This window comes from Penicillium psychrosexuale (assembly GCF_028828465.1).
Source record: "Penicillium psychrosexuale strain IBT 29551 chromosome Unknown utg000001l, whole genome shotgun sequence".
Lineage (NCBI taxonomy): Eukaryota > Fungi > Ascomycota > Eurotiomycetes > Eurotiales > Aspergillaceae > Penicillium > Penicillium psychrosexuale.
Window position 1 is genome coordinate 1641348 of NW_026643186.1, and position 14602 is coordinate 1655949.

Genomic DNA, 14602 nt, shown 5'->3' on the forward strand with positions numbered 1-14602 from the left:
CCTTAAGGCCAAAGACCCAGACCATGCGAAACTTCTGGTCCCGAGAGAAGGGCGTCGATTGATATACCGCAACATCGAGCTCGAAAAAAACCCTCGAATCCAGCTTCTACGACAACTCGAAGACAAACGCTGGAAATGCTGCGTGATGTGTATGAATCTACACCCAAGCTCAGCATTTAAACCCCCTAAACACCCCAAAGAGAGTAACTAAATGCTACAGGTGTGGCTTACTCAATGGTGGCGTGATCTGCGTGCCCTATGCGGGGTTAGCCGATATATGTCCCTGTCTCAGAATCGCATTCAAAGACCGGGAACCCTTGTCGGCTACGATCTCTTGCGACGATCGCGAAAGACTATTCCGCCTAGGGTTCCTTTATCGTTCTTACGCGTTCAGTGTCTGGCACCGGTGTGAAGTCACCAGTCATCCTTATGCAAAAGTCGCAATCGAAACGAGACTCTATAAGGAATCCACCAGAGGGGCTTTCAAGTTCCGAGTCCAGGTCTTTGCATGTGAGAAATACCTACACTTTCGATTTCTCAAAGGGATTGTCTGGCGCGAAGAGTGGTATCTGTTCACACGAAAGGATTAATAAGTGGCTTAGACAATCCTTCATAGAGGCGGGATTGGACTACTCTGCGTGGGGGGTGAAACTTTGATAGAGACAGAGCCTCATATTGTGAGGGATTTGGGTTATGGAAACTGGAATGAGCGAGGATACCGAAATGATCGCAGTTGAATTTGTTATTGACGTATTTGCTAGATATGAATCAATGGCTATATCAAATTTGTGTTGTATATTTGCTGCTTGCGAGCTTGAAGATATATTCTAACATATCATAGTTACCCCAGTATCGGCTTAAGTACCCGGATTTATAGTTCCAACCGACAACTCTTGCAAGGCGATAATCAACTATTTCACACTTTCGGTCATTAATGACCGATAAATACATCCACCCAATGCCTGACTAGAATAACTCAATGGCCAATTGCGGGGTTGTCGATTTGCGAATCCTCCACATACCGGAAACCGAGTTCCGCCCTAATTCGATATATCAGTTCGGCCATAGAAGCAAGTCAACGGATTAATATCAATTCCTGAAAAAACTTCAAAATGGTGTCCAATAAACTAGCAATCGCCAGTATCTCCCTGAGCCAATACCCAGGCCACCTCCTCGACCAGAAAATCCGCGCCGCATCCCAAGCCGGCATCGCAGGAATTGAAATAGTGTACAACGACCTCCTCGCCTACAGCAAAGCCCAAAGCATTTCCATCTATGACGCAGCTCAAAAGATCTACGCTCTGTGCCAGGAAACAAACGTCGAAGTCCTCTCCCTAGCCCCCTTCGAAAACTACGAAGGCGCAACAACCCCGCTAAAAGAAAGGCTCGCTCTCGCCTCACACTGGCTCGAAATCGCCCGTCTGCTACACGCAACCTACCTGCAAGTGCCATCAGTCTTCACATCAGACTGCAGCCGCGATGAGAAAACAATCATATCCGACCTCCAGCAGCTAGCCGACCTAGCCAGCGCCAGCAAGCCAGTAATATCAATCGCCTACGAGCCGCTGTCATGGGGAACAAACTGCTCCACCTGGGAAGACGCCCTGTCGACCGTGCAGCGGGTCGACCGTCCGAACTTCGGACTGTGTCTGGATACCTTCCACGAAGGGACTCGTGTGTGGGGCGATAATTCTTCCCCGAACGGACTGCAGATGGATGCGGATACTAAGCTGCGGGATTCGCTGCGCAGGTTTGTGCGCGATTGTCCGCGGGAGAAGATTTTCTATGTGCAGCTTTCTGATGCCGAGCGGTTTGATCCGCCTTATTCGTTGGCGCATCCGTGGGCGCTGCCCGGTGAGGCGAAGGAGTTTACTTGGTCGAAGCATGCCAGGCCTTTCCCTTTGGAGGTTGAGTTTGGGGGGTATTTGCCTGTTGTGGATATTGCTAGGGCGTGGATTGTTGATGTTGGGTTTGAGGGGTGGATTTCTATGGAGACTTTCCATCGGACCATGACGGATGGGCAGATTAGTCCGGAGACGGCGGCTAAGAGGGCGGTTGACTCTTGGAGGAAGCTTCAGGTTGAGATGGAGAGTAAGTCGAGACTTTGAATGTAGATTATCACCAAATGCATCCGGTTCGATTCTCTGTGAAACTGGGTTTGACTATATTCAAGTCTAAAACTATGCACATCTGCGAAACATGAAACAAACACGCCACAAATAATCCGACAGTCTTCCAAAAGGGTATAGTATATCTGATGAATATTCAAACAATGTGTAAATTCGTGATCGGGACGCCGCGAGAGCGCATGCTATATCGTCTCTTGACCCCGATGCCGCTTGCATGACGCAGGAGCTCGTATGTTTCATCTCCGCCACCGACCATGACCATGCTGATAAGGTAATTTCGTGGAATGCCGCTGGCTGTCATTTGCGCTTCGTCGAGGTGTGGACGGACGAGAGTGGATTCGGCACGGACAGCGGCGAGGGCAGAGCGAGACCCGGATTGATTCGTTGGCTCTTTCTTCTGCTCGCGGAAGCTGCGTGGTGGAATGTCGTCGTATGAGACGACGACAATTAGTTTCAGCGCGGATCGCGTTGGTCGGTATGCGGGGATATTGCGGAGCTTTTCCGAGAAGGTGCAGCCGCCACGTTTGATAACGAGCACTTCGTGGTTATGGGCGACATCACGGAGAATTCGCTCGTCGCAGAGCTCGCCCGCGAAGTATATACTTGACCACGACAGGCGGTCTGTAGATGGGCCGCCGAGCAAGGACATGGTAACTGCATCTTCAATATCGGGAAGCGGGCTGGACCCGATGCCTGTAGAGATAGCAGCGGGGAGACTCAACCTGAGTGGAGCAGGTTCGGTCCTTTCGGTATGAAGCAAAGATGACACCGAGTGCATCAGAGACGACAGCATGGCTCTTACTGTTGAGTCCGGGGAGTCAACAATTGCGGCATCGTCGACAGAAGAGGCGAGGCTGTGGCCTCCGAGACGGGGTTCTGGCGGGTGTGGATTTTCTGGTTGAGAATTTTCATCTCGTGGATGAGCCGAATCATTACGTCGGCGAGAGGGCTCTGGGAGAACGTCAATGACGAGGTCAAGCATGGCATTGTCGCGAACACGGGTGAAGTTCGGATCATAGGGATCGACGACATCAAAGGTGATTTGGCGAGAGAGATATACCTTCTCATCTTTGCCTAATGGCACATTGTTGATCACCTGCACCCGGTACCCATCTTCCTCATCCCCAGTCGTGGCCGTCGGGGGTTCCAACCGTACGTCCTGAACCAGACTTAGTCGGAGGCCTCCAATTGTTTTTACAAGTACCCCATCTCGGACACGTTCCAACGCTCCAGGTCCCATGTTTACGCCGCCTGGAAGTGACGGGAATGAAATGTCGAGCGTGGGCCGAACGGCCATAGGCGCGCTGGTGCCGTTGAATGGGACCAGCTGAGGTGGCAGCGTCCATGGGTAGAATGTGTAATTGGTTGGCGAGGAAAGATCAGACACAAAGACACTTTGATGCCCAGGCGAGTCTTCCAAAATAGGACCTGCGGCCACTCCTCGATCAGGCATCAGATCCAGGCGTGCCAAGTTGGCAGCATGGAAGATGTCTGTTCGGGATGCAGTGGAGGACACGCCTAAGAATGGAGAGGGTATAATTTGACATACTCCGCCGGCCATGTCCTGGCCTTGAGATGGGGTCCGCTGCTGGCGAGCCGCGGATGCCGGTTTTCTTGGGATGATAAGAGGGTGGCCTTCGGTGTTAAAAACCCAGGGGGCATCGATCTTGTTCAATGGATGGTCCCGGTCAAACAGCAGATATAGGTATTTGGCTGTCTCCCCAATGAAGAAACTCTCCATCCGGTCAATGAGCTCACCAGTCAGAACATTCCGAATGCCAGCCCAGCCACACTTGGTCCAGCAACGCCGCTTGAGGTCACTGAGAACCATCTCTCCAACATGCAGATACCACGGATCTTGGGTTGCACGATAAATGTAGTAGTTGGACTCGATGAACTCGGGCCGACCTCCATACCACGGCATACCGTTATCGATGTCACCAGTAGCCACGTTCCATCGTTCAGGAATGCCCGAGTAGCGTGTCCAGATGGCGGTAGTCAGAAGATGAATCTGGATAGCTTCGTCTAGCTTTCCATCCAAGGCAAGAACCCCTGGATAGAAAGCGCTCAAGCTATCGATCCAGAAAGCCCGCGTGGCACCAGTGACCACATCCCCTACAATAAGATGGGGATGTTGATAACCTTCACCTCGGAATAGGTGGCGATTGATCGCGGTATGCGATTCTTCCCAAACTTGTCGGAAGGCATCGGCGGTATGCTGATAGTCTGTCAGAGGAGCATAGTACGAGTCTAATGCTGCCCAAGGGCTGTCGGAGTCGAAAGGCACACGCTCGCCCTCGGACAGGAGAACATACGTCTTGACGGCATACTCGTAGAAGCTGTCAATGCCGGCGCCGATCTACTTCCAATTAGTCTAAGCTTGTACCTGTCAAAAGAATCGTGCTTACTCCGGCCCATGGTCCCACCCATTTCCCCGACTCGACATCAATGCCAAATCCAAGCAGTCCGATGTCACTCCGGCGGTTCCAGACTGCCCAAAATGCCCTCTTGCCTAAGTCCTCATATCGCCCATCACCGGTGAGTCGGCTCAAAACGGTCAGTTCAAGGACTAGACTGCCTGCACCGGCGCTACAAGTCTCAGCCGGCTCAGATGCCGCCGTTTTTGATCTGCGTTTGCCCTCGGAATCTCGGACCTTGAGATTTAAAGGCGCATTCTCGTAGAATGGGATCCCGTGGCGCAGGTTGACCCGAGGGTAGGGAAGACCAGTCTCCGTATAGAATGCGGGGAGCAATCGCTGGGCCAGATCCACAGCAAGTCGGAGCAGTTGGCCATCATAGACAAAGCCATTGCTCCATTGAATACCGTGGTCACTTTTCATAAACATGCTTTTATCCCATGCGCTAGCGAATGCCGCTTCCCGTTCTGATGGCTCGTATCCGGTGATGGGTAGCTCGCCGACGGCGAAAAGATGGGCACTGAGCAATCCGCCTGGAATAAGTTAGCAGTAGGACACGAAAGCCGCAAATCGAGCATATGCAACAAATCGATAAGCTGGGAGGGAAAAGAAAACATACCCAGTCCCCGAATCACAGTTTCAAACAATTGTACCTTGCTATCCAGATCAAATCCCCTCGACCTTTCACCCTGACCAGCAGGGCCATCCGAGCCATCACCATACAGTCTAACAAAGCTCTCGACACCATCCTGGAAATGTGCCAAGGCTCGCTCCCCACTGTCCGGGCTCGAGGATAGGATGGCCAGCGTCGATAAGCTGTCAATCAAGGTCAGAGAATAATTCCCAAGCACGTCATTATTCTCCGGATTCTTCTCGTCGCGAACAAGAGGGCCGCATGTCAGGGCGCGTAATTCGTCTTCGGGAAACGCGTATTGGAGGTAGTTCTCGAAGCCATGGAAGAACATACGCTCAGTTTCTTGTCTGCGGAAGGACAGGGGCGTATTAGTGGATTTGGATGGCTTTCGGAGATGACCGGGGGTAGCATATAATATACCTTAGTTCTTTGACTAGGCTGTCTCGCATGCCATGAGCGACGGTGAGCCATAACAGGATGGCCCAAACCGCCATGTAGGCGGAGCGGAGGTTGAACATCGCCTCCGTCGCGTGCGCTTCGAGCAGACCTGAGCGCCGTAGGGATCATGGATAGGGCGCCAGATGGCCTTCTATTTCAGGCCTCTCTGAAAAGAGAGTGGTTTAATAGGGTGATCACCCTCGGCTTGTTCGAGTGGAGTGGGAAGTTGGGGGATTCGGCCAGATAAGCCTCTGGGGAATGTTTTTTTCCCGCTTATTGCATCATCTTCTTGCATGCTATAGTTACTGTCTATACAACTTGTAGAAGGTTGGAATGTTTATAAAATTAGTCTACTGATCGATCTTGAATTTAAATACCTTTTTTTCTATTTACATTTTGAGTCTCACTCTACGGAGTGAACTTCAAGTGCTATCCTACTATAAACCATATAGATATGGATACCAGCTATACTTAGCTATAGAATATGCAGTGATAATGTAGTTTCAGATGTAGACCCTAAGAAGACACGCAACAGGTATATTTGGGATTAAGCGACGTCAACATGAGAGGCCAGCTTGAGACCATGATTTTCTCACCAACCGAGTTGCCCATGCCATATAGATACACGTAAAGCAGAAATCCAACTAGACAAACTAGCAACAGAAGATGCGCTGAAATGGAGTTCTCTCTGTGCCCAGAGATATGGAAGTCGTCAGAATGCTTCGATGATAGTGAAATATCCAAGCCACGGTCCACTGGTCCTAGGATGACAGTGTAGGTATGTTGGTCCAAGCTGGACTACGTTGCAGATGTTAGCAATAAAGCTCGTATAAGACACACACGGATTAAACCAGTCGCCAAAATGACAATACCACACTCATCACTTGCCTTACGGGAGACAGAGGAAACAAAACTAGATGGCAGGTACCACAGCGTGCGAACCATTTTCCCTGTAGTCTTTCGGATGAGGTGCTAAGGGGAAGGAGTTTCTGCAGACTCGTCGAGAATCTGGTGCATTGGGAGGAGATCGTGATAGGTTTACCTACGTCGTTTGCCCAAAGAGATTGGAAAAAGGCATATATGTAGTCGTCCACGGGTCTACAATGAATGAAAATATTCCAAGGTCAGCCTAGTACAAAGGCCACATAAGAAAGTTCTTGTAGATAACCAGAGATATTCAAGAGCAGCATTTTTGGACTTTGGTTCTTGTTGTACAATTCATAGATCCAGATGAATAGCCGGACAAGTCATGACCTCTGGAAGCTCTGATAATCAGACCGTTCTCCGCGTCTAGATCGGGAACGGATGCACATGGCATGTTTGAAAAAATGAATTCGACGCCCGCTGATCTTCATTAAAACATTAATACCTATCATATATGTTTATTTGCCCAGCTCTCCAAGCATCAGGTTCCGGTCGGAGGAGCAAGAAACGACTGTGACCTTGTTAGAAATTGTGGATTTGCTTGCAAACAGGGTATATACTCACTGATTGGCTCATCATTGGGAGAGAAGCGCACGTCATTGACAGTGCCCTTGTGACCGGGAAGCTTATACAGCAATTTACCAGTTTTGGTCTCCCAGACAACCACACTTCGATCACCACTGCCTGCAGCAATCTTCTCACCCTTGGGATCCCAGCTGGCACGGATGAGGTTCTTCTCTAGCCCGACAGGAGCGCCATCGTAGGTCTTCACTTGCCGGTTGGTAGGGGCGAAGGGACGAATGTCCCATGTGCGAACAGTGGAGTCATGAGAGTTTGACAGCAAAGTCTGTGAGTCTGGCGAGATTTGTAGTGATGTGATGGTATCTGTATGTCCGGCCATCGAGTAGACTATGGCCTTCTTCCGAATATCCCAGGCGTGAATTGTATTGTCAATACCTCCACTGTAGATCTCATTACCCGCTTCGGACAATGCTACCGCGGTAATGGGGAGTTCGGTCTGGAGGTAGTCCAGAGCATCCTTCTGCCGAGGATCCCAGATGCCGATGGACCCATCATCACCACCACTGACCAAAAGTTCCTGTCCTCTTTTGCTGATATCGAGGCAGTTGATTATCTCCTCATGTCCCACGTGACGACGTACTCGTTCTCCGGTCTCCACATCCCAGCTTCCAAGGGTCATGTCTGCGGATGCTGAGAATAGTGCCCGCGAATCGCGCGACCACTGAAGATCCAGCACAGCTCCTCGGTGACCTGTCAATTGGCCGTAGTTTTCGCATTGTCCATATGTATTCCACAGTACTATTCAAGGAATCTCGATCAGTAACGTATTCGGCGGCCGCATTCCCGGATAAAGACGAGGACATACAGATAGAACGATCCATGGATCCAGATGCGATATGTTGCGCGGTAGGATCGAATCGGACTGCAAAGACTTCACCAGAGTGACCTAGTAGGTTCCTTTTATTAGCGCGTGTTATAGCGACAAATTGGCGACAGAGTCTTACCTGTGAGCTCCATGATAGGAGCATCCAAACCACTTGTGCGAGGAACCTGTATACTCAAATTAGCTGGCTATACTCCTTGAAAGCCCATTGAGCTTCGAAGGCAGACTTGGCGCATACAGATTGAATGAGAGCTCCATTTTGGGAGGAGCCCTTCACAAGCTCGGTTCCTGCGTTTTCGGCGGCCTTGTTTCGCTTGACCACGAGCTGGTGCGAGGTCCCAAAGCCCTCTGGAGCAGGGCGCTTTTCACCAGACATTGTCACAGCAAGCACCTCGGTGAATTTGGAAAGGTACGAGAATTAATTGGTGACCAATCGCGACCTCGAAAGCAGTGGAGAGCAAAAGTTCAGAGAAGCTGCGGGAATAACGATAATCCCACCTAGGCTCGGCGGTGAGCTGGATGTGTCCGGCGGGCGAGAGCGACCATTGAGACTTGATCGTCTTGGGTTATTTATGCCTGGCAGAAAACGACATGGTAATTTACCCCACTCATAGGTAAGATCCCTATCAATTAAAAGGCGGAGTAGAGGGCGGTGGATAAAAGTAACCAATAAAGTCAAAGTTTAGCATGGCCAGTTTCGTCCGCCGTACCCCGACCGTGTACAATCAGCAACTCCAACAATCACGGACTCCCCACAATCACCCTGATCAACACTGTCACATTTACCTGTGGCTGTCTGGACAGTATTCTTTTTCTGTTTTACCAACAAGCCGGGCTATCAGAGCATAATCCTGAAGATGTCGTCTACAAAAAACTCAAGGATAGGAGAAGAGTAGGTGGACTCCCAATGCCTTATCCAGTGGACCTTCTACTAATCAATGGCCTTCGAACAGAATATGGAAGTCAGTAAGCCCTAGTGCCCGCTTACTGGGATAAAAGAGCGATGATATCTCTGTCCTCGAATTCGAACTAATCGGCTTTCTTCATATGCGCAGAACAAGAGTCGATAAAGTCAACGCGGAGCTGGTCACATTAACCTACGGAACAATTGTCGCGCAATTATGCCAAGACTACGATAGCAACTATCACGATGTCAACAAGCAGTTGGACAAGATGGGATACAATATTGGAATGCGACTCATTGAAGACTTCCTGGCCAAGTCAGGTGTCGGCCGTTGCGTCAACTTCCGGGAGACAGCTGATATGATCGCGAAGGTAGGGATTACTTTAGTACATGGAGATAATGTATCTCTGATGGCTGACAATCCGATCAGGTTGGCTTCAAGATCTTTCTGAACGTCACACCTACAGTCACAAACTGGACTAGTGACAACACCCAGTTCTCCCTTATTTTTGAAGACAACCCTTTGGCGGACTTTGTGGAGCTTCCCGATGATGGGCGGGCTCAGGACGAGCTATGGTTCTCTAACATTCTGTGTGGCGTCCTTCGAGGGTCCCTGGAGATGGTAAGTGGTCAATTGGATTAGGTTCCCTTGTTACGGGTCCGATCACTGACCCGGCTTTTAGGTTCAAATGCAGATCGAGGCACACTTTGTCAGTGACGTGCTACGCGGAGATGATACCACGGAGATGCGGGTCTCCCTTGTACGATACATCGAGGATGAGATGCCACCGGAGGAAGAGTAATGACCTTGTGAGATCTTGTGCATTTACACTACTTGAAGAATGGGCGTTCTGGGGTTCGTCACTGGTTATGTCTTTTTTAGGGGGATTGGTCATTTTGCCCTTACTCGTCATTATTGCTTCTGATAATCACTCTATTTGTACACCTGTCTTTCAACAAATTAGGCTTTGTGATGTATCCTGCGCTAAACCACGCGATTTATCACTGGCATAGGGGGCTGACAGTTAACTTCGAACTGAGCAGAACCGGGCTTGGGGCAAGGTTTGAGATCATGTTGCGATCAGTTCATCGAAATCGCATGATCTCCCTTTTTCCCTTTTTTATACGTGTAGATCCTTGGCGAATCTGCCGCTCAGGAGCTCGATCTGTATGGTTTTTACCAAACACGTATTGCAGCGTAAACCTGCAGTTCGGTCCAGTACATACAAATTCCCGTGGGCACCTAAATAGCGGTCAACGGAACATCCGAGCCAGTGTATTTGTCACGTACTGTATGTCACAAACGCGAGGCCATACCGGTTCCGTACCACTATCTCCGCCGCCCCTCAACTCTTTACAGATCGAATTTCCCTCCTTTCCATCTTTTCTCCAACCTCTACTTAGGCACGACTTTTCCACAGCAATTGATTCTTCAATCAATTTGTTCAATTCTCTACGATCGCTCGATCTTCGATATATCTAACCTTTGTGGTGGTCGCGAAATAGTGGCTTACCCTACTTTTTAGACTCCCGCTGGGATCCATCGCAGGGCCCATCAGGTATCATATCACCCTTCTGACTTTCCCTTCCTTCGTCCCTTTTTTTATTTTTCTCGATCTCTTCAAATCGCCATATTTCCATATCTATCCCCATTTCTATTTCGCTAATTCCTTGACTCCCGTTTCTCCTTTGTCGCAGACCGCAAATTCAATGGTTATCAGATCGGTCCATTCCCAGAAATACGCTTGACAGCGCCATCCCCAGCCCCGACCTCCGATCAGGTTGATCCGCTCCGAACAAGCGATTCTCCCGCAGAGGGCAGCGCCTGTGAATGTACGTCCCCCCGGCTCTCTCTCACTGAACCCGTCCTCATCTTCCCACTGTGAGATCCACATATCTTAGACTCCCCTTTTCTATTCTTAATCTGTTCCCTTTTTTGGTTTCTTGTCCTTGGGTTTTCTCTTTCTTTGTACACGGCCTTGGTACTCTCCTATCCGCGATTCTGCCCGATCGGGTGTCTGGCGCCGCCCCCCATACCAACCACCTCACTTGTGCGCTTTTTCCGCCTCCTTGTACCTCCGTCATCGTCCACCTCATATAGACTGCGCACTTACTCTTGCACTTGGTCGTTTGAAGTGTTTAATGCTCTGGCAAGCGCTCATCAATTTCTCCAGTCAGAGACACACCGAACATACTACATCTGCGCCTCCGAGCCTCCATCCTCTCGTTTCTACCCTGTCGCGTGGTTTCTCCGGGAAAAGACGCCACCAGTGATCCTGAAATCCCTCATATTCTGCGATAATATACCCGTTTCTTTTGCGCCGTTACGCACACGCTTTGCTCAGCCTGCGAGGCTTGGATATTCATTCGAAAGCGGTCAGCGCTTTGCTTCCGCCTCCATTTCCACGCGTCGCTTCTATCACCCCGCGTTAGGCTTGATAGCCTGAAACGGAGGTCGCGCGTCGGAAATTACATATCTCCGATTTGAAAATCTCACGATACCGCAGGCAAGGGTGGCTACAGTCCCACCGTTCGCCACCATGAACCAAATGAACGTCGGGATGAACCCCGGGGCTGGGGGCCCTGTGGGTGGAGTTCCTATGATCAACAACGGATCCACGGCTTCTCGAAACGACGGCGCTATGAACAACCCCGAAGTCTTGGTCAACAACCTCAACACGTATATCTATGATTACTTTTTGAAACGTGGGTACCATGACTGCGCCCGCGCTCTCTTGCAAGATGAATCCATCAAACTCAACACCGACAACAACCCCAAGACGAGTCCCGGAAATCGGCGTGATGGCGATGTCAATGGTATGGACCCTGATGCCATGATGACCGATGGGAAGGACGGTGAGAAGATCAAAATCCCAGATGATCTCCCTCGTCCAAATCTTCCCAACGAAAGTGCCTCCTCATTCCTCCTCGATTGGTTCAGCCTTTTTTGGGAGTTCTTCTGGGCTCAACGCAAGAAGGGAAATAGCAGTGATATTAGGCAATACCTTCAGCACAACCAGGCGCGTAAACGATCATCTTCGGGGATGTGGATCATGGACTAATCCTGAAATTTAGAACTTTATGCGTCTGCGAGAGCAACAGCACAATCAATTTATGAGGCAGCAACCCATGATGCCCGGCCAGATGAACCAGCTCCGGAGACAGAATGGCATGGTGCCTCCTAACCTGCAGAAAACAGTGCTGCAGAACAACACCACTGGACTGTATGCTCTATCTGAATATCTCCTTGCCTATGCGAACTGTTGAGTTGGGGGTGGACGTGCTGATGAGATTCTTTCTAGCTCGCAACAACAACAACTGGCGCAGTATCAAAAGACCCAGCACTTGCAGATGATGCAGCAAATGCAACGGGATCCGGATATGGAGATGGGTGGACATCGACCACAGTCACCAGCGTCTGCCGACAACGCTCCTTCGCCGTCGAAACGCCCACGCCTTGAAGGCGCTGTCAACGGACAGCAGCTGGCACCGAATGGCCGTGGACAGGGACAAGGAATGCCTGGACAGCCCAACCCGCAGGCTATAATGATGCAGAATGGAATGCAGAATGGAATGCAGAGGGGAATGACTCCAGCCCAATTTCAGCAGTTCCAGGGACAAGCTGCGCAACAGAAATCTATGCAGGTATATGCTCAAAACTTGGCCCTTCATCACTCTCGCTCAGCATCGAATTCCCAGGGTATCCCGAATGGTGGCATGATGAATCCCGGTGTAATGGCGAATCAGACGGATCTGATGCCGATGCCGGATGGCCAAGGAATGTATCCCATGGCTGGTGGTCCTGATTACTACGGTGCGAACGGTCAACTCGCCCAGGTCCGACCCGGTAGTTTACAGACACCTGGCACTCAGCATGGTAACCATGCTCTTCAAGATTATCAGATGCAGCTTATGCTGCTTGAACAGCAGAATAAGCGCCGCTTGATGATGGCTCGTCAAGAGCAAGATAGCATTGCCCGGTCTGACGGCCAGCCCCCGATGCCCGGCCAAGGAATATTGCCGCCAGGCGCTTCCCCGGGCAGCAGGGCGGGCACATCTCCCAATCCTAGTGACCAAATGAAACGAGGTACGCCCAAGATACCTCAGACTGGACTTCCCGGGTCGCCAAATGCCGGTGACATGTCTCAACGTGGATCACCTGGATCCATGAACCTCAACGGTGGTCCGATACTAGAGATGGGGGCTCAGTTCTTCCCTGGATCGAATATGCGACCTCCTAGCTCTAACCCTGCTTTCACTGGAGCTCAAATGGGTCAGCCGATTCCGGCCAATGCCGGCCAGCGTATGCCTAGTGGACAATGGCAGCCAGGACAACCGCAGATGCCTCCGCAGCATTCACCTGCGAACCAGCCCCAGGCTGGGACCCCACAGGAACGAAGCGCGATGCCTCCGCCCTCGGCGCCACCTGTCACGGGTCCTAACGTTGGTCGTGGCCAGCCAGCGTCACCGCAGACGGCTGGGAACGCGCCACCAACGCCTCAGCAGGCCACCAAAGCTGCACCGAAAGGCAAGAAGGAAACCAAGGACGCCCGCAAGGTTTGTATACTCTCAATTGGTGCTGTGGTCTTTGCATTCGCTAACTTGATCCAAGCGACCTAACAAGAAGCAAGCTGCTGCTGCTGCTGCCAGTGCAGCCGCAGGTGCAACTCCATCCACCGAAGCCGCAGAGCTACCGACTCCATCGACCCCCGTCACGCCGCAGCACCCTAATTCTTTCAATCCCAAGAATGGAGCGAATGGAGCGAACGGGCAAGCTCAACCATCACAGCCGACCTCGGCACCTGCTCCTCAGACCATGGTGCAGCCACCCCCTGACCAACAGCAATCCTTCGCTGACCTCAGCATTCCTGATGTATGTTCTTCCACCTCGTCTCCTACAAGTATGCATTTACTGACTCCATGCAAGCCATACAACCTCGACTTCGGCCCACTGGAAAGCCCAAACATCCTGGAGCACTTTGACTTTGACACATTCCTCAACACGGATGCCGCCGACACTACTGGATTTGGGTTCGATCCCAGCATGTCCTATTCGGCCGATGGTGTTGAAACAGGTGCTGGTGACGGCCTGTGAACGTGTAAAAGTCTTAACGGTCCTTCAGGTGCTTCACCTCCGATATACCCTTGTTTGTACATTTGATCATTGCTCTAGTGCGTTTTCGCGGATACTCGACCTGTTATGTTTTCTTCTTGTCTCTCAATTATCTGGATATGTGTTTTCTGCGCATGTGCTGTCGTGAGATTGGCGTTGGTGTACCTTTGTTCATCGCATCCTCTCCTATCCCCTCCCTTGCTCGTCCTAGGAAACCAGCATCCTTCAACTGATACCAGGGACTGCTTGGTCTGGCCGGGGCTCTTCTGTATTCGAGATTAGTGCACTGTGACCTACGAGTTTTCTTGGCTTCTCTTCCTTTCTTTCTATTATTACTATTATTTTACTTGTGGATGTGGTTACTTAATTCCTTGCTTGGCTTTGTCTGTACGGGCAACGTTGATACCTCTCAGTATGAAGACCAGTTCCCTACGGTTGATCCAGTGCACTTTCATACTTTCATTTCCAACGATTTCCTTTTTTTTCTGTTCTTTTCTGTCACTCATCTTCTCTCTCGTTTGATCAATCTCGAACAATCTTCCAACAAATGCCGGCCGTTTTCCCCTTTTTTTTCCTTCCCTTTCTCTCTTTTGTCACCAGTATTACTGGTAGTGGGCCTTTTCTACCTCTACTTCTAT

At 50.6% G+C, this 14602-nt stretch overlaps 6 protein-coding genes across 6 annotated transcripts; 4 read left to right on the plus strand and 2 right to left on the minus strand.

The window, feature by feature from the left end:
- Positions 1 to 1112: 1112 nt before the first annotated feature.
- Positions 1113 to 2108, plus strand: N7518_000618 (sugar phosphate isomerase/epimerase family protein; the record flags this gene model as incomplete). The annotated part of the gene is made up of 1 exon (XM_057181546.1): positions 1113 to 2108. One exon carries the CDS (start codon positions 1113 to 1115, stop codon positions 2106 to 2108), a length of 996 nt encoding a protein of 331 aa, XP_057046896.1.
- Positions 2109 to 2265: 157 nt separating this feature from the next.
- On the minus strand, positions 2266 to 5698 carry N7518_000619 (glycoside hydrolase family 47 protein; the record flags this gene model as incomplete). Its single annotated transcript, XM_057181547.1, has 4 exons — positions 2266 to 4488; positions 4538 to 5079; positions 5166 to 5527; positions 5601 to 5698. The coding sequence occupies 4 exons, from the start codon at positions 5696 to 5698 to the stop codon at positions 2266 to 2268; spliced, it is 3225 nt and encodes a 1074-aa protein (XP_057046897.1).
- Positions 5699 to 7000: 1302 nt separating this feature from the next.
- On the minus strand, positions 7001 to 8323 carry N7518_000620 (WD40 repeat domain-containing protein; the record flags this gene model as incomplete). The annotated part of the gene is made up of 5 exons (XM_057181548.1): positions 7001 to 7053; positions 7107 to 7862; positions 7930 to 8010; positions 8069 to 8114; positions 8186 to 8323. 5 exons carry the CDS (start codon positions 8321 to 8323, stop codon positions 7001 to 7003), a joined length of 1074 nt encoding a protein of 357 aa, XP_057046898.1.
- Positions 8324 to 8804: 481 nt separating this feature from the next.
- N7518_000621 (TRAPP complex core subunit BET3) lies at positions 8805 to 9654 on the plus strand (the record flags this gene model as incomplete). Its single annotated transcript, XM_057181549.1, has 5 exons — positions 8805 to 8839; positions 8901 to 8909; positions 9003 to 9222; positions 9282 to 9473; positions 9535 to 9654. 5 exons carry the CDS (start codon positions 8805 to 8807, stop codon positions 9652 to 9654), a joined length of 576 nt encoding a protein of 191 aa, XP_057046899.1.
- A 39-nt stretch (positions 9655 to 9693) lies between these two features.
- N7518_000622 (uncharacterized protein) lies at positions 9694 to 10737 on the plus strand (the record flags this gene model as incomplete). Its single annotated transcript, XM_057181550.1, has 4 exons — positions 9694 to 9718; positions 10103 to 10356; positions 10378 to 10410; positions 10573 to 10737. 4 exons carry the CDS (start codon positions 9694 to 9696, stop codon positions 10735 to 10737), a joined length of 477 nt encoding a protein of 158 aa, XP_057046900.1.
- A 654-nt stretch (positions 10738 to 11391) lies between these two features.
- On the plus strand, positions 11392 to 13946 carry somA (putative cAMP-dependent protein kinase pathway protein (Som1); the record flags this gene model as incomplete). The annotated part of the gene is made up of 4 exons (XM_057181551.1): positions 11392 to 11839; positions 11946 to 12075; positions 12154 to 13408; positions 13464 to 13946. The coding sequence occupies 4 exons, from the start codon at positions 11392 to 11394 to the stop codon at positions 13944 to 13946; spliced, it is 2316 nt and encodes a 771-aa protein (XP_057046901.1).
- Between the last annotated feature and the right edge of the window lie 656 nt (positions 13947 to 14602).